Source organism: Camelus dromedarius, chromosome 31 (genome assembly GCF_036321535.1).
Source record: "Camelus dromedarius isolate mCamDro1 chromosome 31, mCamDro1.pat, whole genome shotgun sequence".
Taxonomy (NCBI): Eukaryota; Metazoa; Chordata; class Mammalia; order Artiodactyla; family Camelidae; genus Camelus; species Camelus dromedarius.
In genome coordinates, this window is record NC_087466.1 from 6,733,371 (window position 1) to 6,760,865 (window position 27,495).

Consider the following 27,495-nt stretch of genomic DNA (forward strand, 5'->3'; position numbering starts at 1 on the left):
CTGGGTTAAGGGTCTTCTGAGTCACCCAGCCCCTCCCTCTGCACACCGCTGCAGTGTCGTGGTCCTCAGGCCTGGGCGCCTAGTGGCAGCAGTCAGCCCTGCACGCTTCATGCAATGGCTTGGTGTTTCCCCAAAGCCACCTGGAGAGAAACCAGGGCTGAAACTGCCCCGAGTAGAGCAGCACCTCACACCCTCTCCCTTCCAGGTGGAGAAGTCCCTGCAGCGCATTCAGAACGGGCAGCGCAATGCCATGTACACGTCCCAGCAGAGTGTGGAGAACAAGGTGGGCGGCATCCCCGGCTGGCAGGCCCTCCTCACCGCCGTGGGCTTCCGGCTGGACCCCCCAGCCAGTGGCCTGCCGGCAGCCGTCTTCTTCCCAACCTCCGACCCCGGTGACCGGCTCCAGCAGTGCAGCAGCACCATCCAGTCCCTGCTGGGTAAGCCTCGGGCAGGGCTGGGACGGAGGGACTGGCTGACAGCACAAGCAGGGTGGTGGTCGGCTGTGGTCCTGCCGGCTCTCATACGTGGGAGTGAGGGGGGCAGGGGAGACACCAGGGAGGCCCAGACACAGACTCCCCGACTTGGGGAGGAGTGTGCTTGTCCTGCCTCACTCTCCCGTCTGTAACGGGAACACACCCTCTGCCCCAGCTCTGCCTCCTGGGGTGCCGAGAGGTCATGCCGAGCAAGCCAGCTATTACTGTTCCACCAGCAGCTTCAGATCTGATGGAGCCGTGCAGCTGACCCCAGGGTGAAGCAGGTGCAGGTGCTCAGGGTTGCCTTTTGTGCTTCACTCAGAAGGGGTGATGCTGCCTGAGCAGCTGAGGCCAGGTCCTGCAGTGTGACCACGCACCTGGAGGACAGCACAGGGCTGGGACTGGCCTCTGCCTCCACCTGCCTTTCTCGGAGACCCTCCACTCTTCCCGAGTCAGACACGAACACACGTCTGAAAATGCCAGTGCTGAGCACTTGGGGCTCTTTTCCTGGGAACGCACAGGACTGTGGGTGCTGAGGCGCCCTAGATAAAGCTTGCCTTCTCCTCTTGCATTAGGTCTGCCCAACCCTGCCCTCCAAGCCCTCTGCAAGCTCATCACTGCCTCGGAGACAGGCGAGCAGCTCATCAGCCGGGTGAGTCAGGCCAGGCGAGCTGCGGCCAGGCCTGGGGGCTGCGCCGAGGTGGGAAGACAGAGTGATTTGGCCCCAAGTAGGAACCTGCACGTGATGCGTCTCATTGCTTTTTTTCAGCCTTAGTGATTAGAAGGAAAAGGCAAGGGCTGGGAGAACGGTCCTCCCCGCAGCTGCAGGCCTGGAAGAGCAAGTTCTCGCACTGTCCCCTCTGGGCGCTGAGTCCCAAGAGTACTAGGGCCCTCAGAGGATGCTTGTGGGACCCCGGTCACCTGGGCCCTCAGGGCATGTCCTGAACTCTCCATCCAGGGCCCCCCACCCTGCATCAGGCTGCACAGCCCCAGCCGCCGTCTCTTCTGCTGGCTGACAAGTGCCACGGTGTAGGGCCAGCCCATCTGGACGGCTACGGGTGTTCCAATACTTACTCTCAGGTCAGAGTATGATCCCTGCTTGAAACAAAACAGCCACTGAGGCACAGCAGTGAGCACAAAGTCAATTCTCATGAAAGATACTGCTTGGCCGGTATTTTAAAATGTACTTTCTTTTAAGAAAATGTAGAGCTAATTCAGAGAATTGGAGGACTCTAACTCATAGTATCATGTAGGCCCTTCCAACCTGGCCTCACACCTTCAGTTCCTACTGGCCAGCGAGGGCCTGGAACAAGCCCCAGGGTGAAGGCCACGCATCAGAGACCTGGCTACAGCGGCAACACCTGAAGCACAGAGTAGTTTTCTCTGGTCATCTTGGAGTGTGATAACTTGAAAAATAGATTATTCGATATTTATTGGCAAATTTCCTTTTAAGCAGAACTATTTCTATGTGGAAATAAAGCTGCTCCATCTAGGATTGACCTCTTAAAATCAGAGTGGTGCCTGGAGCCACCCCCACCTGCGGTGGTTTCCGGCCTGCTTTTGGAACATAGCTCACTGACTCGGCCCCTCCACTGAGTTTCTCACTTTGTAATGAGTGTTACATGTGCTTGTTGAATAGAAGCAGGAAGACACTTAAACATCCTGAACCCAGGAGGGCTAGAAGCCTGTGCTTTACAAAAAGAAAAAACTAAAATTGCATTTGCAGGGCAAAGCTGAGAGTCCAGAAAGCCAGTCGCTTTAATTCCTTGCTTGTAGTGGCGACACAGGGACTTTGGCAGGGAAGCGTCCTGGCCGCCCCTGGTGGCTGGTGGGCACTTCCGAGTCACTCTGGAACCAGAGACTTTGCTTTCCAGAGTGGCCTGTACGCCTGCTGTGCCCCTTCCCCTCTCCCAGCCGCCCCTGAGCCCGAGTCCCCCCCCCCCCCCCCCCCCCCGAGCGCGTCTGGCCTGGGTGTGGCTGTCCGTTTTCCTGTGTGTCCTGCTGACTCTCGCTCCTCTCCCCCCGGGTCAGAGCCGTGGGCCTGGTGTGGCGCCTCCTACAGCAGTGATCAGCTTGTGCTGCATAACAACCTGTGCTTGAGTCTAAACTCTCTTCTTTCTCTCTCTTTTTCTTTCTTTTTCTTAAAATCTGCTGGCCGAAGGCTGTTAAAAATATGGTTGGAATGGTGAGTACCACTTTGAGTAGCACTGTCGTCAGGTGAGCCCCTGCACCCGCCCACCCCAAGGTCCCCCGGCACTGCGGTCTCACAGGCACGCAGGCCGGGGGCCATGCCGCTGGCTCAGGCGGTCTGCCCCCTCCTCTGCTCTGCTCCCTTTCCTGCTCCACCCTTCTTGTGTTCTTGGTTTGAGCTTTCAAGTTCCCTCAGAACAGCAGGGAAGAAGTGACTTTAAGTGAGCAACACACTGAACCCACACAAGGCCCTGGTGGAGTTCCCACACTCGGCAGGTTATGTGTCTTCTTCCTTGAGTGCTGAGGCTCCGGGATGTAGTGTGGGAGTCCCCTCACCATCTACCTCGAGCTCATAAAGAGGGAGGCGACGGTGCTATACCCCACCCCTCTCCTCGTCCCCGAGCCCCTCCTGCGCTCAGAGCCCTGTGGCCAGTGATCGAGGGAAGAGGCGGGAGGCAGAAACCCTGACTGTGAGCCGCCGACAGAGGACAACAGGACAGTAGGCATAAAGGCACTGTGAAAAGAATTTCAGATGCTGCCCCCATGTAAGGTCGTTAGAAATGACAAGAACAGGTGACACAGGAAAAACTTAGGGACAAATCGTGGGGGGCCGGACGCAGCGGGCGCTGACGCTCTCCCCACTCAGCTCCACCAGGTGCTGGTCCAGCTGCAGGCCAGTGAGAAGGAGCAGGACTTCACATCGGCCCCCATTCAGGTCTCCATCAGCGTCCAGCTGTGGCGGCTCCCGGGATGTCATGAGTTCCTAGCGGCTCTAGGTAGGACAGAGCGTCCTTCACTTAATTGGCTTCTTCTGTTCCATTTTTTTAAAGTGCTCTTTTCTCCTAGTTTCTGTTGAGTGAAGTTGGTAAGCTCTTAGGGGTCTTAGTGTTTATTACTTACAAATCGTTTATGCAAAGACTCTATTGTTAGCAGTTTCCAAAATGTCCTTCCAGCTGCCCCATCTCTCCTACATTATGGTTTGTCTCCCACCTGCAGGCATCACTGAGATGAATCTGCTGGATTCCAATATTGTTGGGAGTCATGCCATGAAGTCATAAAACAATGATTTAACATTGGTCTCTATCCCTGGCTCCTGGAACTTGGCAGAAAAAAATACAATTGAAACCACCTTTGACTTGACTGTAGGGACCTAGAAGTGCACATTCCAGGATCCTTGTTCAGTGCGGGACACTCGCTTCTCAACACTGTAACACAGCTGAAGCAGCTCCTGACACAATAGCTACTTTTTTTTTTTCTTTTTTACCACAAGTACATTTGTTGATAAAACTGCCTCAAGAGGTTTTAAGCGGCTCCTCCTGCCTCACTTAAGTGCCTGTGTGACTTGCTGAGGAGCTATTCACTCTACAAGCCTTTTTTGGAACACCTGTTATGTGCTGGGCAATGTTCCAGGCACTGGGGATGCAGCAGTGAATGAAGGACAAAAGGTCCTACCCTCAGAGTTTTCATTCTAGTGAGGAAGACAGACAGACACAGAAAGGACCTAATCGAAGGGGGGCACCTCAGAAGGTGAGGAAGCAGCGTCAAGGACAAAGACATCAGGGTCACAGTGATTGGCTGGAGGGGTCAGGGCAGGGAGCCAGGCGGGCCCTGAACGCCTGTGGATGGTTTTCAGGATGAAAGAGCCAGGCAGAGGGAAGAGCCATCGAAGAGCATGAGGCCTGTGCAGGCGTGCGGATGGGCTGTCTGACGCCCCTGGGCCGGGGTGTCACTGGTGCTCTCTGGTGTTAGGATCACGGGCGATTTTCACGGACGCTCTTCTCTGTCCTTTCCGAATCCCAGTGATAGTCGAGGGGCAAGGCGGGGTGAACATACTTAGACTGTGGAGGAGACGCGCCCCCTTCCAGCCTTCAGCCGTCATAACCCATCACGGAGCTGCTGGTTATTTAGAGAACTCAGTTCTATTGGAGCAGCCCATTCAAACAGGTTTCATAAAGTAAACATTTCTAACTAAAATATTACATTTATATTATTTGTTATTTGTTTTCTAAAAGCTGAGTTCTCTGAGACCTTCCTGTTGTTTTCAGGCACCATTTTTGAGTTCACAGGGGAAAATGTCCCACAGCAATGAGAATGCTGAGCGGCCTCTCTAGTGAACCTAATTCCCAAAGGAATGGTGGTGTCAGACCAACATCAGAATTATATGAATAAAAAAGACAGAGTTCTCCTTTGATGACTACACCCCGTCATGCACTGAGTATCATAGGTCCCTGTCATTGGAACACTGAGGTCAGAGGAGGGAAAGGGCCTGGGATCACAGTAGCCTTCCTGGGCCTCTGACCGCCCCCCACCCCAGCTGTCAGCACTGAGTGTCTGTACTGTTTCAAGCCGAGCTCCGTGATCCAGGGAGACCCTACCTTCTTGCTTGGTGATCCTGTCTGTGGCCACAGCGTCTGTGTTGGGCGTCTTCCTCCTGCACCCCTCCCAGGAGACGTGCCGGGTGCCTCTGTGATGGCTCCTGATTAGTCCAAGTGCTGTGGCAACGGCTCGTTAGGCACCTCCTGCCCTTTGCTGTGCGGGCGCCATGACTCACCAAAACCACTGTCAGACTCAGGAGCAGCCCCCTGGGCCCTGGCAGAGCAAAGTGCCGTCCCTGCAGAGTGGTTCAGCCAAGAAAGCAGGTGCTGCCGTGCTAGACACAGCTCATGACAGAGCCCTTGGTGGCAAACACTGACCCCACGTGGAGACACTGTCCTTGCCCCTGAGCAGCTTCCACCTTCCCTGCACCAGCTTTAAATACTGGACCCAGTGTTTGTCCCGGACAGTCTTCTTTAAGTGGACTGTTCTGCAAAAGAATGGAGACAAGTGTTAATGAGCCTAATTCCCACCCTCATCTCCAGAGAATGCAGTTCAGGGCGAGAGAGCAGCCAGCGCTCAAGGGACAGAGGGGAGCCAGGCTGGGTGGCCTGCACAAGGCACAAGTGTGAAGGGCTAGGGGCGCAGCCCTGATGTCCGCGGGAGTACGTGCAGGCGGGCGGCCCCAGGTGGGGTTTGCTGAGGGGTCTGCAGGGGAGCCCATGGGACTGTATGGCGGCGCTCACCCTTTTCAGATATGGGATCTTCCCTAAGGAAGCAGCTATTCACATTCTTTGTTTCTCCAGGTTTTGATCTCTGTGAAGTTGGTCAGGAGGAAGTAATTCTGAAAACCGGGAAACAGGCCAACCGACGAACCATGCACTTTGCGCTGCAGGCCCTGCTCGCGCTCTTTGGTAAACACTCTGCACGGCGCCGCCCCCGGGGCCACGGGCACAGACCTGACTATGGTTTGGGAAGGGGAAGAATTAAGTGAACAAACATTTTGTGTGTGTTAGGGATTGTCCAAGTAAGCAGAAACTCCCTGCTCTCACGGAATTTTCGATGAACATACGTGTAGTACTAGATGAGGTGCTGCCAAGTGCTCAGAAGATGTGCAGATTAAGGGACCAGGAGATGAGGGTGGTGGGCAGATCCTGGCCTGCGAGGAGGCAATTTTCAGGACCCTGGGGGCAAGCCTGCCTGCCTACCTGCCTGCCTGCCCTTCTCAAAGGGCCGAGTGAGACTACATGCTGGCTCGGCTGGTGGCCAAGGTTTAAGGCAGCCAGCAGGGTCTGCTGATGAATGGTCTGCATCCGACCAGAGAGGGTCAAAGATGATTTCTGGAGCAGCTCCCAGAACGGGACTGCCTTTGCTGAGACCCTGAAAATGGCAGGGTAACAGGTTTGAGTTCCATCTTGGACATGTTCAGTTTTGAAATATCTGCTGGACACCTTCACAGGCAGCTGATTCACCACGGAGTGATAAATGTGCATACGGGTCGGAGGGGAAGAGGACCTCTTCCTGTGGGCACTCCAAGGGTCAAAGGCTACAGAGATGAGGTGGGGCCTAGGAAGGATCAGTCTGTGAGGGCCGGGTGTGATGGACTGTGCAGAACTGAGCAGGGAACTGGATTTGGTGGTGGCCACTGGTGACCTTCACAGGAACTGGGAAGGAAAGCCTGCCTGGAGCCGGTGGAGAGCAGGTGGGCGGGGAGGCCGTGTGGAGAGGCATGTGAGTGACTCCTGAGGAGGTTGCCAGAATGGGGAGCAATGGGGCTATAGCTGGGAGGAGTGGCAGATGTGGGTTTAGGACAGGGGACATCACAGGAGGCCGACATGGGGTCTGGTGAAACGGGTGCCCCTGGGGTGTTTTTGTCCCCTATGTAAGATTTACTTTTTCCAACAAGATTGTTTTTCAAGATTTTTAGATGAATTCAAGTTGTGTATAAGCAGCACTTGCATAATTCTCTGCGAGCTTCTATGCATTTAAGGATGCATGTGAAAGAAAAAATCAAAACCATATATTAATTCTAGCTGCCCTCTGGGCATTTATGTTTTGTCTCAGATTCCACTGAGCTGCCCAAGCGCCTCAGCCTTGACAGCTCATCCTCCCTGGAGTCTCTGGCCTCAGCCCAGTCTGTCTCCAACGCCCTGCCCTTGGGCTACCAGCACCCTCCTTTCTCTCCCACTGGGGCAGAGAGCACAGCCTCTGATGCCATCTCCGTGTACAGCCTGAGCTCCATCGCCTCCTCCATGAGCTTTGTCTCCAAGCCCGAGGGCGGGTCAGAAGGCGGGGGTCCGCGAGGACGGCAGGACTGTAAGACTGCTTACCCCCAGCGATCCACCCTGCCTCGGAGCCAGCTATCCCCCCAGACCCACCCTGCAGGCAGCAAAGACGAAGAAGAATATGAAGGGTTTTCCATCATCAGCACTGAGCCTTTGGCAGCCTACCAAGAAAACAGAAAGGCCCGCTTCTCACCAGATCCCAAACAGTCCCGAGGGGGTACTGCTGGAGGTGTGAGAGTTTCGGTCAGCTCCAAGGGGAGCATAAGCACTCCAAATTCTCCAGTTAAGATGACCCTGATTCCCAGCCCAAACTCACCCTTCCAAAAGGTTGGAAAACTAGCAAGTTCAGATACGGGAGAATCAGATCAGTCTAGCACAGAAACCGACAGTACCGTTAAGTCCCAAGAAGAAAGCAACGCAAAGCTTGATCCACAAGAGCTGGCCCAGAAGATTCTAGAGGAGACACAAAGTCATCTCATTGCAGTGGAGCGTCTTCAGAGGGGCGGCAGTCAAGGCAAGGGTACTAATCCTGAAGATGGCATTTCCATGCCCAATAGTGCAGCCGTCTTCCGAGCGTCAGAAACAAGTGCGTTTAGCCGGCCTGCCCTCTCCCACCAGAAGAGCCAGCCATCGCCGGTGACTGTCAAACCAAAGCCCCCAGCCAGAAGCTCATCCCTACCCAAGGTGAGTTCAGGATACAGCAGCCCCACCACCTCGGAGGTGTCCATCAAAGACAGCCCGAGCCAGCAGAGCGGCCGGCCATCGCCTGGCTCTGACTCCCAGACCTCCCTGACCGACCAGCCTCTCTTTAAGCTGAAGTACCCCAGCTCTCCTTACAGCGCTCACATCTCCAAATCACCAAGGAACATGTCCCCAAGCTCAGGCCACCAGTCTCCTGCTGGTAGTGCACCATCCCCAGCTCTCTCCTATTCCTCAGCTGGTTCTGCTCGCTCGAGTCCGGCTGACGCTCCCGACATAGACAAACTGAAAATGGCAGCCATTGACGAGAAAGTGCAGGCTGTCCACAACCTGAAGATGTTCTGGCAGAGCACACCCCAGCATTCCACGGGACCAATGAAAATATTCAGGGGGACCCCTGGAACGATGACTTCCAAAAGAGATGTCCTCAGTCTATTAAATTTGTCACCTCGGCACAACAAGAAGGAGGAAGGAGTAGACAAGCTGGAACTTAAGGAGCTGTCTTTGCAGCAACATGGAGAAACGCCACAAAAAGCCCCTCCCAACGGACACTGGCACACGGAGACCACCACGCTGAGCACGCTGCCACTGCCTGCCGGCCCTCCTGCCCCAGCTCCCACACGCCCTTTGAGACTTCCTTCTGGAAATGGCTACAAGTTTCTGTCCCCAGGAAGATTTTTTCCTTCCTCCAAATGCTAAAGCATCTTTTATACCCACTGATACTGACTCAGAGTGCAGCGCCTGCCGCCGGATCTTAGCGCTCACTTGGCCTGCTCCTTGTCTGACAGCGGTCACCCCACCGAGGGTGTGCTCTCTGGGCGTGGTGCACCACCATACCCAGATGCCACCACACACACACCAGTGGCTCCTCTGGGACTCTAGGCCAGATTCACCAAAAGCCAGGACTTCTGTGGGGTTGGTACAGGAGGCTCATGGAATTTTCTACACACCTCACCAAATGTTTACCTTTGAACTCCCTGCTTCTCCTCTTTGATGTGATTCTTCAACAGGATTTTTGTACAAAAGTGGTCATGGTTCAGGGGTTGGGAGAGGAAAGGGAACACATATTTTGCTAAGAGGTATATATGCAGTACCTTTTATACACAGAAATACAAATAGAGCTTTTTTAAGGCTTTCAGGTGCTGGTTGGGGATGGGATATATAAAATCTAAGTTGAATTCTACACGAAAGTGTTATTATAGTAGCCAAAAACAGGATACTGGGTTTAAAAATGCCAATGATTTGTACTTAAATTGTAGCAATTTTGGTCTCACAACATTGTAACATCACAGTAACAATGCAATAACTCACTTGGAAATAGAGCTTCCACCTCGAACTCTGCTCCATCAGCTCTACAAACGTCCCTGGGGCCACACTGTCAACCAAACTTGAATTTTTAAAGAAAATTCATGTAACTCTTATCCAGGCATTTTAGAACTATGCAATTGTGATTTAAAATGCAACTTTGTGCTTTTAAAACATTACTGACCTTTTTTGTACATGGATAAACAACTCGGTTTTATTATCAATAGTACTTTGCATTTATAGCTATTATTTTTAAAAGCTCAAACTGTTTTTTAAAATGTCGAATTTTGAATAGTCATCAATAAGCAATTATCAAGTTTGGGGAGGTTGAAATTATTAACAAACAACAACAACAAAAACCCCACAAACCTACAACTAACTAGATTTAACCAGAATCTAGCTTCCAGCTCCTATTTCCCTTTATTACAGCTTCATTTTATTCTCTTTCCCCAACTCCAGGCCTCTGAAACCCCTTCTATCTAAGTCGGTTGCCAGGTTCACACAATCTCAGCACCTATGAGCTGCGTTTGGACCTTCATCTTAGCCGCGACTGGTGGCCCTTGCTCCTGTGGCCCTTTCATGTCCACAGCCTCAGAAACGGGGCCTTCTGCTGAGATACACATCTGAATTATTGCTGAACAGGGAAATAGATATTCCTAAAAGTGCTGTCTTAGGGGAAAAGTGGGAGGACTTTCCCTACAGCTCACTGAAATTACTGCCAGCTGGGATGAGACAAAAGAATAGTCTAGGTAGGAAGAACAATTAACTTATTTTAATAAAGAAAATGAAATACTGAAAATCATGTTTAGTTGGAGAATTCACATAAGCCTTTTTTAGGTAATTCTGAAATTAAAATCCTACCATCCTCACTGTGAGGGTACATCACACAGAGGTGGTCAGCCACTGGGCCTGGGACCAGCAACACAGGGAGCGGACATGAGGGCCTGGCAGGTGGGACACTAACATCAAGACCCCCAGGTGGTTTTTTAGCCTTGGGTAGGATCTCACTTTATGCACAGACATTGACTATTTGCCCTGGTCCTCACTGTACTCTGAAAGGAGGAAAAGATGATATTTATTCAATCTGTGTTACTCTCCTGAGCTACGTCATAGTTTTTTTGTGCTTAACCCAACAGCCATGTTGACAAAAGCAAAGAGTAAGGATGTCACATTCTAACCCTGATCCCAACACTGGAAGAGAAATACTTTATAAAGAAGCAAGCAACTATGAGTTTGTCTTTATGTCTTTTATACATGGTAATAAAAGTACCAGTATAGCGAACAAAAGCCACGTTTATAGCACTGTGCATTTAGCTAGCAAAATCAGGTCCTCAATAACAAGAAATAAACCTCAAAGTAAATTTTTGAATCCATATATAGAGAGTTAGGCCGTTCCTTTCTCAGCAACTCTCAGCCTCTTTCCCAAGTGCCAGGGAGCCCTGGAGGAAAGGCCTGGGGACTGTGCTCTGTCTGTGAGGACGAGGGCGCAGCCCTGTCTGCCCAGCTCTGGGCTCACACCCTCCACCACCCAGACCGCTTCCCATGGCTGCTGAGCCAGCTAGGAGGACTCGTGGACCCTAACCTGGTTTCAGTTCTTACGTACATTTGTTGTTGTAGGTTTCATGTTGAAAAGCCAAATGGAAGATGTGATTTTTTTTTTTTTGGTCCTAGATATAAGCTTCAATGAAGGAAAGCAAGGATGATGAAGTAACAGGACCAATCTAAAAATCACTGTGGAGTTGCCCCTACATGTTTACTGTCAGTCTTGGTGTTTTCTATGTAAGTGAAATTGATGTAAAATCAAAGTGAATTTTTCAGGCTACCCTGAAAAAAGTATGCACTTAAAAGTTATGCTGAGATTGTATAATTCACAGATTTCTTTGTACAGATCAGGGGTTGGCAAACGATGACCCATACGCTAAATTTGGTCAGAGGCCTGGTTTTTCACAACCATGAGTGAGGAATGGATTGTACATTTTTACATATTTATATAAGTACCTACATAATATTCTTGATTTTACCTCTTGGTCCACAAAACCTAGAATATCTGGCCTTTTAAGAAAAAGTTTGCTGACTCCAGACGTAGATGACAGAAAACACAGTTAGAATAATGTTTTGTTTCTACAATCTAGGGAAAGTGAGTGTCAGGCTGTGGATAGAACTGTCAGGCATGTGTGGGACCTGAGCCATGAGATGGACCCCAATGACTCCTGCACAGTCCTTGGCTCTCAGCCCCACGTGGAAGTAGTCGATGGGTGGGGGTGAAATTTACAAAAATATTTTTCCTCACTGTATGCAGATAGCATTGGATCTATTTCTTTTACAGCTCAGGAACCTGGAACGCCCTGCCCCTACTCTCCTCTATCAGATGCAAATATACTGAATACAAGCAATAAAATCTCCCTCTCCTAGAAGCCTTGGTATGACCACAAAGCAAGGCAGTAGACTCTTGTCTTAATTCTCACCAGCAAACCACTCAACTACTTCAATGATTTTAACTAAGTCAGTAGGCCAAGGTAAAATTAGCTACTAAAGCTTACATTTTGATGCATATTGGTATGTAGTAAATGAAAAAGTCCTCACCTCCATCTGTTTGAAAAAATTCCTGGTCCACACTGCTGCTTGCTGGGTCTCAGCAGGAGGTGTCCTGCACACACCAGCCCCATCATGCTCTGGTCTGTCCTGGTGAATCTCAGTAGGCGGTCACTGCAGCAGATCCCCAGTACAGTGCCTGTCCTGCCGTTCCACCCCCAACAAGGGAACTTCGTTAGTTTCAGTTCAGGCTGGAAAAAATACCACACGATAATTTGGTTTGTTTTTAGTGAGTTAAGAGAATGTGAAAACTGTATAATTTTCATCATGTATTTCTTCATTTTACCTAAAATAATTGTACATGTGGTTTGTGAACTGGGCCCTTGTTTGTGCCAGATCCTTCAAAGATGGTCCATGTAAGGACACACATGGTCCCTGCCTCAGACGCCTCCCCTACTCGGCACTCATCCCCCTTGTATGCAGTGTTAGCCATCTTTGGCCTATGTGGACTTTTTTTTGTAAATTACACTTTCCAGATGGCATTAAACTTTTTATATTATGAAATTTACCATGTAAAAAGAACTTCATATTTTTATTGAGATTGCTAAGGCACTTGGCCTTCCTTTGTGATTTCAGTGTCTATTAAAGCATGAGCTCCCTTGGTTTTAAGTGCTGTATCTGAGTCAGTTTCTATGCACGTCCCACACTGCCTAGGTTTCTTTGCAGTACACAAAGCGGTCACGTGTCATTAATGAGCACATGCTCCTGTCTGGAGTTTAGTCCTTAAAATACACTGTAGCCTCACCTTTGCCAGGAGTAGATCCACAGAAAGCACACAGCAGAGGTGCCCCGCACACAGGCTTCTCCAGCCCTGAGCACAGGCACCTGTCAGTGGTGGTGATTTGGGGAGCTAAATGCTTCTGATCTTCTGTGTTGAAGGACAGAAATTCTACCATGTATAAGTGTGTAGACAAACAACATAGGTTTGAACCACGCAGGTCCGCATGCACACAGCTGTTTCCAGTAGTAAATCCTACAGTGCTACACAATCCACGGTGGGCTGAAACTGCAGATGTAGAACCACAGATATGGAGGAACTGTGAGGAATTGTGTATATGGAGGGCAGATAGTAAGTTATATGCAGGTTCAATTGTGCAAAGTTTCGGCACCCTAACCCCCACCTTGTTCAAGGGTCAACTATACTTCAGAAAGGAAAGCAGTCTTACATATGAAAGTCTGAGATGCATGAAGAAATAATGAAGAAATAAAGAACTAGGTAAATGTGAAAAAAAAACCAAATACTGATTGTATAAAAAGAGTAATGTCTCAAAAAGAAAAATTAAAATATTGGACAATAATATGTAAAATAAAAGTTAAAGTGTTACTTGTTTTTGGGAAGAGAGAGTAGACTTTTAGAGTAAGTTAAATATGCATAATCACAGACACACAAAATTGGAAGAGGATTATACCAAACTAGTTAATGGAAGAGAAATAAATTTTTAAAAACTTACTTGATCTAAAACAGAAAAAGGAGGGAACAACAAAAAACAATTTAAAAGGAGAACAAAAATAAGATGAAATAAAATAATCAGTAATCATTATAAATGTAAGTGAACTAAACTTAATTGAAAAGGAGACTGACAGACGATAGCAACATGCCACATGCTCTTTAAAAACTATATGCTGTTTGGAAAGAAAAAACTCAACTGCAAAAGCGTAAGGGCCCCGAATGACTGACAGTAAAAGGATTATCAAAATAGACAGTAAAAGGCACTAATAAAAGCAAAGAAGATCCATTTTCTAATGTTAAAAAACTCAGCAGAAAGGCAAAATTCTAAATGTGTATGCAGCTAACAATATAGTTTCAAAATTCATAAATAAGAACTGGTAGAACTGCAAATTTGGAGAACTACACTGTCATCACTGGAGGTTTTATCCTTTACCCTCAATAACTGATAGATGAAGCAGACAGAAATCTAGAAAGCATGTGGTAGGTTAAAACAATTCAGCCAACAGGCTTGTGAAATGCAAAGAAGCGGGTCTTTGAGAGTGAATCTGTCTTTACAAGCACACACAGAATATTTTATGAAAACAGACCATGTACAGGCCACGTGGCAAGTCTAGCAAATACTGAGGAATCAATATCATTGCCACCAACCTAATGAGAACACAGTGCATTTCAGTTAGGTACCAACAAGAAGACAATACTGGAAAAGCTGCCAATAACTTAGATATTTTAAAATGCACTAAACAGCATATGAACCATGGAGGAACTCGTAATGGACGTGAAAAAATATTATGTATCTAAACTGATAGATAACTTCGGTGCCACCTTGGGAGTTTCTGGGATTTACTTTTATTAATGCCACAGGTGTTTCTTATTTGTTCTATTCAAGACCAGAAGTCTGTACAGTAGACTACAGTCTCATTTTTAGCCAGTAAAATATATACTTATTTTTATTTCTGCTTATATGTTACTTCAGGAAATACATAAATTATAATAGCTTAAGAATAAAATTAATTTTAAAATCCATAAAAATCAGCGGGGTGTAGCTAATGTGGCATATTAAAGAAAAAATTATAGCCCTAAATGTTTATATTCAAGGTTAATTCCAAATATGTAACTGTATAAGCTATAAGAAATGAGGTAGGATGCTGCCCTGAACTAGTGGTAGTGGCGTGTTAGGAAAGAATGACACCACTGAGCTAGATGACTCGATCCAAAAAGTTAGCAAAAGAATAACAAATGCAGAGAGAAAAGGGAGGGAGGGAGAACAGTCAGAAATTAACAAAAATAGACAACACAGCAGATCAAGAAGGGTAAAGCTGGCCAAAAAGACAAAACACACTAATTAATGGGAAGGCTAATTGTGTGTGTGTGTGAGTGACAGAGAGAGAGACAGAAAAACAGAAAAGGAAGGAAAAGTGGGTACAGCTAAAGATGCAGCAAAAATTAATAAGAAAATACTATGAACACTTTTAGGCTGATATATGTGAAAATGCAAAATAACAACTAATATGTTTTCAGCGTACATACGTAGTTGAGGTATCTGGAAATGCAGGGGATGTGGACCTCTGATGCAGGACAGTGGTGCCACCGCTGGGGAGGGAAGCAATGGAATTAGAATCAGGAGCGGTAAGCAAGTGACTTCAACTGCAGAGCACTACAGCATACAGCTACACACATGAACTATCTCACATGGAATTTAAGAAAAGAGTGAAAAGTGTTATTAGCAAACTATATGACAGGAATTTAGATTATATAAACTTTTAGGAAAAAATATTAAAAGTTTTGGTGCAAGAAGGAAAAGAAAACTTAAAGAAACCAGAGCCCATAAAATTAAAACAGTAATCATAACTCATTCCCCTTTATCCAGCTCTCCAAAAAATACAGGCCCAGATGGTTTTACGTATATTTCACCAAACTTTCAGGGACCAGTGAGATACTCTATATTTTCAAATTGTTTCAGAAAATGTAAAAATTAAAAAAGATGCTAAAAATCATCCTGTGATGGTATTCTTAATTCTAAGATCAATAGACAGTATAAGGATAAGCCCATTTCATTTATGAATCTAGACGTAAAAACCCTAAATAAAACATTTGGCCATTAAACGCCTGTGTTTTAAGACTCGGAAAACAGAGGCTGGAAGTAGACCTATGTGTTAGTCACCGGAGCTTAATTCTTTGCTGATGAACACGCACATAGTATTTATTCCTAAGGGCCAGAGCTCTGGCCCTAAGTGGCGTCTCTAAAGACATTCACTTTGGAAAATCAGTAAGTATTAAACTACGGAGGACGTTACCTCCCGGAGAACTGGAGTGCTGAAGTCTACGGTTTATGGTGTAATTAGACAACAAGTAAGTCTATTACACTCCTGTTATAAGAACAATGAAATATGTATATCAGTATAAGGGAAATTCCAAGCAGTTCTACCATTTCTTAAGAAACAATTTAAGAACTATACCCTGCTATTACTGTTAAAGTAGAAATTGACTTCAGTACAATAACCTACAGGGTAGATCTAAGGACGCAAGGTTAGCACAATGCTGTGCGAGGACTGACGAGCACAACCGTGTGGGCCCTATCACCTTAGGAAATAAAATTCGTGCTCTCTTCTAATGCTCAAGGATCTGCATCTCCAACTGTGGAATATGTGCTTTGTTAGGTGCTTCCCTGGAAGGAGAGACTGGCCTTAATGGATGTGTTGGGGACCTTGACTGATAGCTGATACACAAGAGACGGTACCACCAGGACTGCTCTAAGCTCCTCTGGTGCTTTATTTATAGTACTTTGTTTTGTTGTTTTTAACCTCAGGAGTTCTGGACAGGGACCGCAGCTTGGTACCCTTCTCAATTTAAAAGACTTTTTTCAACTTCCCCAATGAGTATGCATGCTTACAGCCTCTAATAATACTAAATAGTGGCAAACAGCAGGGAACTGACAGACTAATGCTTCATCCACTCCAGCAAATGAGGCCCAAACATCTGGATCCAAATACAATAAAGGACATGTTGGCATTAAGGAAACATTTTGCCTCCCAAATGAATTCGCATTCCATCTCAAGATATTTATTAAATTTGTAGCAACTGTGCATTTGGGCTTCAGGGGATGATAATGTTCTTAAATATATAAATATTCTCTACATATTTTATTAAATTAAAAGTTCTAAAATTCTAAAATAATTTTAACTCTCAGTGGCAGAACTCAAAGTCTGCCCTTTTAGTTAATTGGGACAGTAGATGAGCTTGAATGCTGATCTGCCTGGCAGCATTTTGCCAAGTCTGACTTTTTTTTCCATATACAGAGCTTTTTGAAGTGTAGCCATTTTCTTTTTGAACCAAAAAATGCAAATGCAAAATAAAACTGGTATGTAATCAGGAAAAAAGAGGCAGTTCTTATCATTTCAAAAGTCATTCATTCTACAAATATCTGCTGAGGGTTTGTTGTGATAAATAGAATGTAGCCAATAAAAAATAAACAAGCAGAAAGTTAAAATAGATGTTTTAAAAGTCCATTAAATAAAGTTTGTGTTTTAATTAGATGCCGTTCTCTCCTGTATTACAAACAATCCAAACAGCCTGATGAATGAAAATGCCCATCACTCTGCCTCCCCACACACTGTCCCTGCTGAGAACTACCTCAGCCTCAGCTTGAGGGATGAATCGGCTCGAGGCAGAGGTGCTCTATGGGGAAGGACTCAACTCTCCCGGCTGCAGCTGACACAGCGCCACCAATCCTGTGGGAGGTCAGAGCCTTAGGAAAAGCCCCTACAATCAGATTCTTTCTCATGAATTCAATCCAGGTCTAGATCACATCTCTGCAGCTGACGCCAAAGCCAAAAGGTAATGATGTAAACTGAGGTCAGTGGGGCCAGCATGGCCACGTTGCAGAGTTGAGATGTGTGAAAACTGAGTGAGCAGAGGAAGCCAGCAGTGGAGAAAGGAGAAAAGAACAAATGCAGAGGTACCTTGAGAGAGAAAGTCCCTGAAGTAGCCAAGTTCCAGGCTACTCTCAATATTCAGTTACTTCCCACTTGGGTTAATTTAAATGGGACTTTTTCCCCCTTTCGATTTAATGGCCTTGATTGTGGATGTTTGAACATACAGTATGTAAAAGCAAGTCAGAAGTGGAGCAGGAAGAAAGGCCGTGGGGCCAGGCAAACTAAAGACAGAAATGGCAGCAAAGGAATGAGACGGTGGAATGGAGAACACAGTGAGGGGCCTCTATGACCCTGGACACTTGGATGTAAATAAATACTAGAACCAATCAGAAGAGAGGCTCATGTCCCTTCTAGTGGCTTATGTTCAGCCTACCCTCCAGGCACTGCGGGGGAGCAGCCTGGGCCCCTCCCCACAGCCCACATCTCCACTTCCCAGACCCCTGAAGGACAGCATGCCCATAATTTCCCCCCCCTCTCTCCTGCACTGTCAGATTCTTCCTCTCTGCTGATGAATCATTCCCATCCACACAGTCAGGTGCCGTGATGGCTCCGACGTAGCCCCATGTCCCCATTCCGTGGATATGCCATTTCTCTGCTCCTCTTTCCAGAACAAAACGACAGCTCTGTACTCAGTGTCACCACGTCCACTCTCCCTCTTCTCTCCTGAACCACTCCCTCAAATCGGATTGTGCCCCCAACACAAAATCCAGAGCTACATCCAGCTTGTGAAACCTGGTGGTCAATTCTTAGTTCTCTGTAATGCAGGGCTAAGGACACAGCATCACTTTTGAGGTGGTCTTGAAATAAAAGTATAATCTGCACTTAATTAATAAGCTTTCAAATATATAACTTTCAATTTACTGTAAATACAGAGATTATTAGAATGAGTTACACAGCACCAGGAGAAAGCAATGAGGTAAATCCAGAAGGCAGTCCCCCCCCATCCCTCCACACAGTGCTTTTCGAACAGCTTTCTACAGGGACGGTCTATGCTGTCCAGTACAGCAGCCACTAGGCACATGTGGCCACTGGGCAGCCAAAATACGGTTAGTGTGACTGAGGATACGAAATTTTATTCTAATTTATTTGTATGTATAGTAGACTGGTCTGTTCTCTTAAGCCAATATTATAAGGAAAAATAGAGGCCAGACACTCTTCAAGAATAAAGAATTTTAAGTAAATGACATCACAACCAAATGTAAATACAACTGCGTTTCTATATACTAGAAAAAACACTGGAAAACAGAATTAAGACCAATTCTGTTTACCACTACATCAATAAACATAAAATAATTGATTAAAACTGATTTCTACAGTTAAAATGGGTACAGTTCATAATATGTAGATTATACTTCAATTAAGTTAATGAAAAAATCCTCAGGGATAAATTTAACAAAAGGCAAGTAAGATCTCTACATTGAAAATGACAAAATACTGAGAAAAATTAAAGAAGACATAAATTGAGAGAGACACTATGTTCATGGATAGAACACTCAGTATTGTTAAGATGTTAATTCTCCTCAAACTTATCTATAGAGTCAACACAACTGTAACGAAAAAGTCTTAGCAGACTTTTTATTAGAAACTGACAAGTTAATTTTAAAATTTATCTGGAAATGCAAAGAATCTAGAAGAGTCAAAATAAATTTGAAAAATGAAGTTGCCTTCAAAATTTACTTTAAAGCTACAGTAAATAAGACTATGTGGTTTTGGCATATAAACATGCAGACTGGTGGGCAGAGCAGAGTCCAGAAATACATGCAGAGAAAAGAGCCCAGACATATATGGTCAACCAATTTTCAATAAAGGGTACCAAAAAAATTCAACAGGGGAAAGGACGGTTTTCTCACTATGTCGTTCTAACGCAACCACGTATCATTTAGAAAAATAAAACCTCAATGATTACCTCAAATCATACTACAAAATTCAAGATGGATCATAAACCCAGACATAAAAGCTAAAATTAGAAAGCTTCATTCATAAGAAAACATCTCTTTGACCCTAAGTCAGGCAAAGATTTCTTAAGACACAAAAAGCACTAACCATAAAAGAAAAAGTTATTGATCAAAATTAAAACCTTCTGCTCTTTAAAAGATATCACAGCCTAGGAGAAATTATTCATGATATTTTTTCATAAATTTACCTGACAGAAGTGAATTTATGTTTCTGGAATGAATATCTGTATCTATATTACCTGCAACTCAACAATAAAATAAAGGCGAAAGACTGAACAGAAATTTCACAATGGAAGATATATAAATGATCAATAAGCACAAGAAAATGTGCTCAGAATCATTAGTCACCTGGGAATGCAAATGAAAATCACAATGAAAAAACACTTCCCACCTTTAGAATGACTAAATTAGAGGCTGGCCACACCAAGTGTTGATGAGTATACAGAACCACTAGGACTCTCACACCTTGTTGGGAGGAGTGTGAAATGATACAACCACCTTGGAAAACTGGCAGTTTCTCCGAAAACTTAATACACATCCACCCAATCCTATGTCTAAGTATTTGCCCATGAGAAACAAAAACAAATGCCCATAAAGAGACTCATACAAGAAAGTCCCAGTTGTTTTATTCATAGAAGCCCCCAAATGGGAAAAACTCAAATGGCTATCAGTAGGTGGATGGATAAAGGAATTACGGTACAGTCATACAATGGAATACCACACTACAATACAAAGTAGTAAAGGAGGCAGGCAGTATAGAAACACTCTGAGCAAAAGAAGTCAAACACAGGGGGAGGGTTTAGCTCAAGTGGTAGAGCACATGCTTAGCACACACAAGGTCCTGGGTTCAATTCCCAGCACCTCCTCTAAAAATAAGTAAATAAATAAACCTAACTACCTCCCCCCTCCAAAAAAATAAATAAAATAAATTTAATTAAAAAAGAAGAAGTCAAACATAAAAAAGTTCATACTTCATGATCCCCTTTATGTAAAATCCTAGAATAGTCTTGGTCAAGAGCGGTTGCCTCTGGGAGGAAAAGGGGATTAACCAGAAGGGACATGAGGGAACCTAACTAGGGTGATGGAACTGGTTCTGTATCTTGACTGCAGTGTTGATTACATGAATAAATGCATTTGTCAAAACTTATCAAATGGCACTCTTAAAGTTTATACATTTTATTGTGTGTAAATTTTATACAAAGCCTCAGAAGTTTTTTTTGGGGGGTGGGTAGAAATTAACAAGTTGATTCTAAATTTTATCCGGAAACGCAAAGGGACCAAAAATATCCAAGGCAGTCTAGAAAAAGAACAAAGCTTGAGAAGTTTCATTGCCGGAAATTAAGCTCAGTTATAAAGCTATAATAATTAAGATAGAGTGGGACTGGTGCACGGATAGACAAACAGATGAACGAAACACAAGAGAAAGTCTAGAAACAGACCTACACACTTGATTTATGACAAAGACGACACTGTAGTGCAGTGGAGAGAGAAGAGACTTTTCAATAAATGGAGCTGGTTCTGTTGGATATAATATTTTTCAAAAATGATCTTGACCTCTACATACCATGCACAAAAATCAAGTTTTGGGAGATTGTATGTAAAAGGCAGGAAATCTAGGGAAAATATTTAGAAGAAAACACAAGAGATTATCTCAACGACCTTAAGGTAGGCAAATGTTTCTTAAACAAGATATAAAAAGTAGTAACTGTTAAAAAGCAGTTTGATAAATTGGACTATCAACTACAGAATGAATAAATTAATGGTGGTGTATCAGACAACTGAATACTCCATGGCAACCACATGTAACAACATGAATATTTCAAATAGAATGCTAAGGAAGCCAGACAGTATACCATACGTTTCCACTTACATAAAGTTCAATAACTAGCAAAACAATTTTATGGTGTTAAGAGTTCAGATACTGTTCACTCTGTGGTGGAAGACTGGTACTGGCTTACCTGGATAGTTTCATTTGGTAAAAATACTTCACACTGTACAATTACGACTTGTGTACTTTTCTGTGTGTCATACATCAATATGGATAAAGTTAAAAAAAAAATCATCAACCTAATTTTTCTCCCGTCTTCTTCCTTCTCACATCTTCTACGTCTCTGAAAATGACAACTACATCCAGTTGTTCAGGACAAAACCAGTGCAGCCACACTCAGCCTCCTCCTCTCTCTCATGTGCTACACAGTCCAGTGCAAACCTGTTGGCTCTCTCGTCTCTGTCGCCTGCTGACTGGCTCCCACCCCTCTTCCCTTCAGCCTGCTCTCCCTATGGCAGCCACAGCAACCGTTTTAAAACATACATCAGCTCACCTTATGTTTGCTCCTAAGCCTTCAAATTGGAATTATGTGCCATTTTATAAAAAAGGTGCTCAATGGATGCTTTGAGAGGATCACAGCACTACTTCTGTGATATTCCTGCCAAAGATGCATAAACTGAATCTAATCAGGATGAAACATCAGACAAATTCAAACTGAAAGATTTTCCACAACATGACTGGCTTGTGAACTGTATAAACTTTTGGAAAGTAATTTGTTATCTATGAAAGATATTTATACTCTATGACTTAGCAATTTAACTCTGAAATACATATTCTAGAGAAACTCATACATGTGTCCAAGAAGAGACCTACTGGAATGTTCATCACTTATTATTACAGCAAAATGTTAAAATCAACTTAAATACTCAGTAAGAAGAGAATTTATGAAATGTACTGCAATGAAAAAGAATGAACTAGAGCTATACAAACATGGAAAAATCTCATCAACATAGTGAATAAAAATAATCTATTACAGACATGCATGGGAATCATAACAACAAATTTACAGGGCAGGTATGGAGGAGACAATATACTCTGGGAGGAACATATCAGCAGTTTCAATTGTATTTATAATGTTTTATTTCCTAGGATAGATGGTAGATACATGGGTTTTCACTGTTAATCTATTTGCCTTTAAGTGTGAAACTTTTATATCAAAAAAGTTGCCAATCTAAGTTGAAAATTTTTCATCCAAAGTGGTTAAAATAAAAACATTGCCGAAATAGTTTTATTTTAGCCCACCACTGGTTTTCTGAAAAATGTACTCATAAGGAAGTTCTGTGCAGGTAATAGCAAATGACAATTTCCAAACTTTTAGCCAATTCTGACAGTGTAGCAAGGCCATCAACTTCACATGGAATGTGACCTAGCTGATAATTAGTCTAGATCTGAGTAACTGATAAAGCTCTAATACATTCTGAAAGGCTGGGTGGGATGGCTTTTATCAACCAGCACTGACTTGTAATAATTATACAGGCTATCTGCCACATCGCTGTAGACAGCTATACATAGCCATCAACAAAAATTAGCTTACCAACAAGAACTATACTTTTGATCAGGAGTCACACACACACGCTGGCTGAGTGTACAGGATGAGACAACAGAGCACTATGGAGTTTAAAGTTTTCTCTCAGAGGTTACAGGGTAGAGTTGTTTCTTTCCTAACCTTTGGGCAAAAACAACTGCTTGAGAAGTGAAAAATTCCTTTAGGCTGACTGTGTAGGCTAAAGAATGGTTACTTTGATATTATCTTTTTAAAAAAAATCAGTAAAAGTGGTTATGTGTACAGGGTTCTAAAGATGCCAAAGACGTCACAGCTAATGGAGTAGATGCCAGATTGCTTTCTGAGATCATCCCAATTCCCAGCCCACTTCCCCCTATTCCCACCCAGATCCTGACAAATACAGAACTGCATATATATGACTTTTCAAACTTTTAGAATTCACAGAAGAATTCTTAGATTTCTACAGAAGGAAATGTTTTTGATACATCTTTCTCACCACAAAAAAACATCTGGCATTTAGCAGATTCTTTTTGAAGAATAAGTTGCAAACAATGCCTTTTTTCTTTGAAAATCTGTAATCACAGAATACTTTTGAAAGAAAACCCACATGTAATGAGATTTGCATAGTGCTTTCCATAAATCATGAAAAACCTGTTTTTCTATGTATGTCAACTTGGATATTCTTGTTACAATATGCATTGAGAAATGCATATATATATATTTTTCAACTTCCAAAATGATTTTGAGAAGCTCTAAATAAAAACATAGAATAAAATCCATAAAAACAAAAATAAGAGTCAAGTAATGAGGAGGGCAGAGGAGGAAAAGTAAGTGAATTACATACACTAGAGGGTTTTACTGTGGTTTGTGATCACTCACACAGTGTCCTCCCCAGGGCTCCTCTAAGTAGGGATGGTATGGAACAGCAAGCACAGCACAGCACTCTTTGAGTCTACACTAGCGACAAGTGGCATCCAATCTCTGTGCTCAGAGACCTGGCCAGTGGCCCACACCCTGCTCCTTCTTGGGACTTCCACCAGCTGCCCAGGCATCAGGGCATGATCAGGGGCCCCCTCCACACAAAGGCTAGAGCTGTTAATGTTGCTGTTACCTGTTATCATCAGGATCTTTTTTTTAATGACTAAGAAGGCTTTGAGATGACTTCCAGAAGCTATATCTGGGAAGTCCCTGAATCCTTGAGACCACAGACTGGTTACTAAACCACTGAGAGGGAGTCTCACCATGGCCAAAGCCTGCTGGTCCCAGCAGGGCACTAAGCACTGGACATCTGTCATGAGCTCGAGGATCAAAAGGTTACTGAACATTTCCTACTTATTACTTTCTGAATTTTCTGTTCTGGCTTTTCCCTCTCTCCCTTGCTGTGCTCTAAACTCCAGGCAGAGGATTTTATGTTTATTGTCGAATGAACTGATAAAGGGAAATGGTGGAACTGAGAGGGCTTTCTGTTACCATGACTCATAAACTTTAATGGTTTATTTCCCTGAAAGACATCCAATTACCACAGCTCCAAAATCTTGCTAATCATGTACTAAAAAGTTGTTTTAAAGGGCAAAATGCCAGTGAATAGTATCTTCACCTCTCATTTTCTGAAAATTAACCTTTAAATAATATCGTGAAAGTAAACATTTTAATTCATCAGGATTAGAATATGGTTAATAGATAAACATTTCCCAACTTTTAATTTTCCAAATAAGCAAGCTTAGAATTCCCCTCTCAGAGCACTACCATCATAGAATAATTTGCCAATAGAAACATTCAGCATGACTTAAGGAAATATCCAGGATATTCTAAATTTCTTAACTTGAGAAACACTAATCAATTCACTGGCCCAGCCTCCACAGCTCATATGAAGTATCAAATTGGCTGCACCATTTTACATTCCAACCAAGTATACGAGGTTTCCATTTCTCCACATCTTCACCACCACTTGCTATTACCTGTCATTTTGAGTACAGCCAACCTAGTGGGTATGAAGTGGCTTCATGGTTTTGATTTGCATTTCCCTGATGGCTGATGATACGGAACATCTTTTCACATGCTTATTGGCATTAGTATATCCCTTGGAGAAATGTTTGAGATCCTCTGCCCACTTTTCATTTGGGTTGTCTTTTTATTACTGAGCTGTGGGAATATTGTATATATTCTAGATAGAAACCTGTTTTCAATTATGATTTACAAATATAAGCACACCTTGGAGATACTGCAGGTTCAGTTCCAGACCCTCAAAGTAAAGCAAACATTGCAAGAGTCATGCTAATTTTTGCTTCCCTAGCACATAAAAAGTTATGTTTACAGTATATTGTAGTCTACTAAGTGTGCAATAGCATTATTTCTTAAAAAAAAAAAGCTCATACCTTAATTTAAAATACTTAATTGCTAAAAAATGTAACCATATAAGCTTTCAGAGAATCGTTATCTTTTTGCAACAGTAACATCAAAGATCACTGATCACAGATCACCATAACAAATATAATGTGGGAAAAGTTTTTGAAATATTGCAAGAATTATCAAAATGTGACATAGAGACACAATGTGAGTAAATGCTGTTGGAAAAAAGGTGCTAAGAGACTTGATGCAGGGTTGTCACAATCTTCAGTTAAAAAAAAAATTTATTGAATGTTATTTTGAGTATTTTAATCCTTCAAATGTAAAGCCCAAAATTCTAGTATTCAAAGTGTATGGTATGCTATGTTTTGCTTAGGAAGAAAATCCAAGTTTTCTTGATGTCAATTTATACAACTAAGACAGTTTTAATATAAAGAAAATAAGCTTCTAGCTAGTACTGAGTTTTGTTTTAGAGGGTTTTGTTGTTGTTCAACTAGATAGGATGACTTTAAAGTTCATTTGGAAATACAAAAGGCAGAAAAACTCTGAGAGGAAAAAATACATGTATATATATTTAAAATCAAACAAATAACAGGACAAGTCACACAAAATAGTAAAAGCCTCAATAAGAGTGGTTCTAACATGTAACAGGCAGACCAATGAAACAAAACTGAAAGAATAGAAATAGACTTAATATTTGAAAAGTTAACATGTGGTAAAGGTGGTCTCTCAAATCACTAGGAGGAAAACAAACTAGTCAATAAATTGTGAGGACAACTCACTATTTAAAAAAATAAGAACACTATACACCAGGATATATTCTTATGAATCAAGGAGTCAAATGTCAAAAATGAAAAATGATACTAGAAGGAAATACAGCAAATTTCTTTAGTAACTTTAGTCTGGGAAAGGCCTTTTTAACTGAACTTGAAATCCACAAACTGACCAAAAAAAAAAAAACAAAAAAAACAAAAGGAGAGAGATCCTGTGTTCATGGACTGGAAGAATTAGTATTATTAAATGTCCATACTACCTAAAGCCATCTGTAGATTCAATTCAATCCCATCAAGATCTCAATGGCATTTTTTTAAGTAGAAAAAAAAATCCTAAAATTTATATGGAACCTCCGAAAGACCCCAAATAGTCAAAGCAACCCTGAAAAAGAAGAACAAAGCAGGAGGCATCACACTTCTTGACTTCAAGCTATATTATAAAGCTATAATAACCAAAACAGTACAGTACTGGCATAAAAATAGATACACAGGCCAATGGGACAGAATCAAGAGTCCAGAAAGAAACCCATATGTATACAGCCAAATATTTGACATGGGAGCCAATAATACTCAGGAGAAAAGACAGTCCCTTCACTAAATGGAGCTGGGAAAATTGGATACTGACACATAAAAAAGAATGAAACTAGACCCCTATCTTATACCACTCCTAAAAATTAATTCAAAATGGATGTAAAACCTGGAACCATAAAACTCTTAGAAGAAAACATAGGGGAAAAGCTCCCTGACATGGGTCTTGGCATAACTTTTTAGATATGACACCTAAAGCACAAGGAACAAAATTCCAAAAATATACAAGTGGGACTAAGAAGCTTCTGCAAGGCAAAAGAAATGATCAACAAGGTGAAAAGGCAACCTATTTGTAAACCACACATCTGACAAGGGATTAATATCCAAAATATATATAGAACTTACACAACTCAATAGCAGAAAAACAAATTCCAAAAATGGGCAAAGGACCTAAAAAGTATTTTTCCAAAGAAGATATTCAAATGGCCAACAGGTACGTGAAAACGTGCTCAACATTGCTAATCATGGGGAAACACGAGTCAAAACCACAATGAGATATTACCTCACAGCTGTTAGAATGATTACCATCAAAAAGGTAAGAGATAATAAATCCTAGTGAGAATGTAGGAAAAAAAGAACCCTTGTGCACTGTTGGTTGGGAATGTAAATTGGAGCAGCTACTAAGGAAAACAGTACAGTGGGTCCTCAAAAAATTAATACTAGAATTACCATGTGACCCAGCAGTTTCACTTCCACTTCTGGATATATAACTCAAGGAAATGAAATCACTATGTTAAAGAGATATCTGCATCCCTATTTACAACAGCCAAGACATGGAAACAAGCTAAGTGTCCATCTACAGATGAATGGATAAAGAAAATGTGGCACAGATATACACAAGGGAATACTATTTAGCCATAAAAAACAAGGAAATCCAGCCATTTACAACAACTAGGATGGACCTCAAGAGCATTAAGCTAAGTGAAATAAGTCAGACAGAGAAAGACAAATATTGTATGATCTCACTTACATATGGAATCTAAAAAACCAAACCAAAACAAAAACCCCAAACAAAAAGGCAAACTCATAGAAAAAGAGATCAGATTTGTGGTTACCAGAGGTGAAGGGTAGTGGGTAGGAGTACTGGATGAAGATGGATGAAGGAAAAGGTTCAAACTTGGTAAGATAAATAAGTACGGGGGATGTAATGTACAACACAATGATATAATTAACATTGCTGTCTGGTATATTTGAAAGTTGCTAAAAGAATAGATCCTAAACTTTTTATCACAAGGAAGAAAAAACATTTTTTCTTTCTTTTT

General features: G+C 43.3%; 1 protein-coding gene and 1 long non-coding RNA gene across 6 annotated transcripts in view; one reads left to right on the top strand and one right to left on the bottom strand.

The window, feature by feature from the left end:
• The window catches only part of TTC28 (tetratricopeptide repeat domain 28), a 477,328-nt gene extending 465,473 nt beyond the window's left edge, over positions 1-11,855 (top strand). For 2 of the 3 annotated variants that reach the window (XM_031442960.2, XM_010992318.3), the window contains 6 exons: positions 206-437; positions 1,049-1,125; positions 2,635-2,658; positions 3,310-3,439; positions 5,783-5,890; positions 7,041-11,855. In XM_031442960.2, the coding sequence (XP_031298820.1) occupies positions 206-437; positions 1,049-1,125; positions 2,635-2,658; positions 3,310-3,439; positions 5,783-5,890; positions 7,041-8,659 (2,190 nt within the window). In that variant the 3' untranslated portion in view covers positions 8,660-11,855. The remainder of the gene's footprint in view (positions 1-205; positions 438-1,048; positions 1,126-2,634; positions 2,659-3,309; positions 3,440-5,782; positions 5,891-7,040) is intronic. The other variant, XM_031442961.2, reaches the window with a different exon arrangement.
• LOC135319735 (uncharacterized) overlaps positions 3,170-27,495 on the bottom strand; it is a 35,194-nt gene continuing 10,868 nt past the window's right edge. The window contains exons 2-5 of one of the 3 annotated variants that reach the window (XR_010378560.1): positions 14,835-14,897; positions 12,603-12,746; positions 11,849-12,048; positions 3,170-5,466 (exon numbers count right to left, since the gene is read on the bottom strand). This is a non-coding gene — a long non-coding RNA (uncharacterized LOC135319735). Of the gene's footprint in view, positions 5,467-11,848; positions 12,049-12,602; positions 12,864-14,830; positions 14,898-27,495 lie in introns of all 3 variants that reach the window. The other 2 variants (XR_010378559.1, XR_010378561.1) reach the window with 2 other exon arrangements.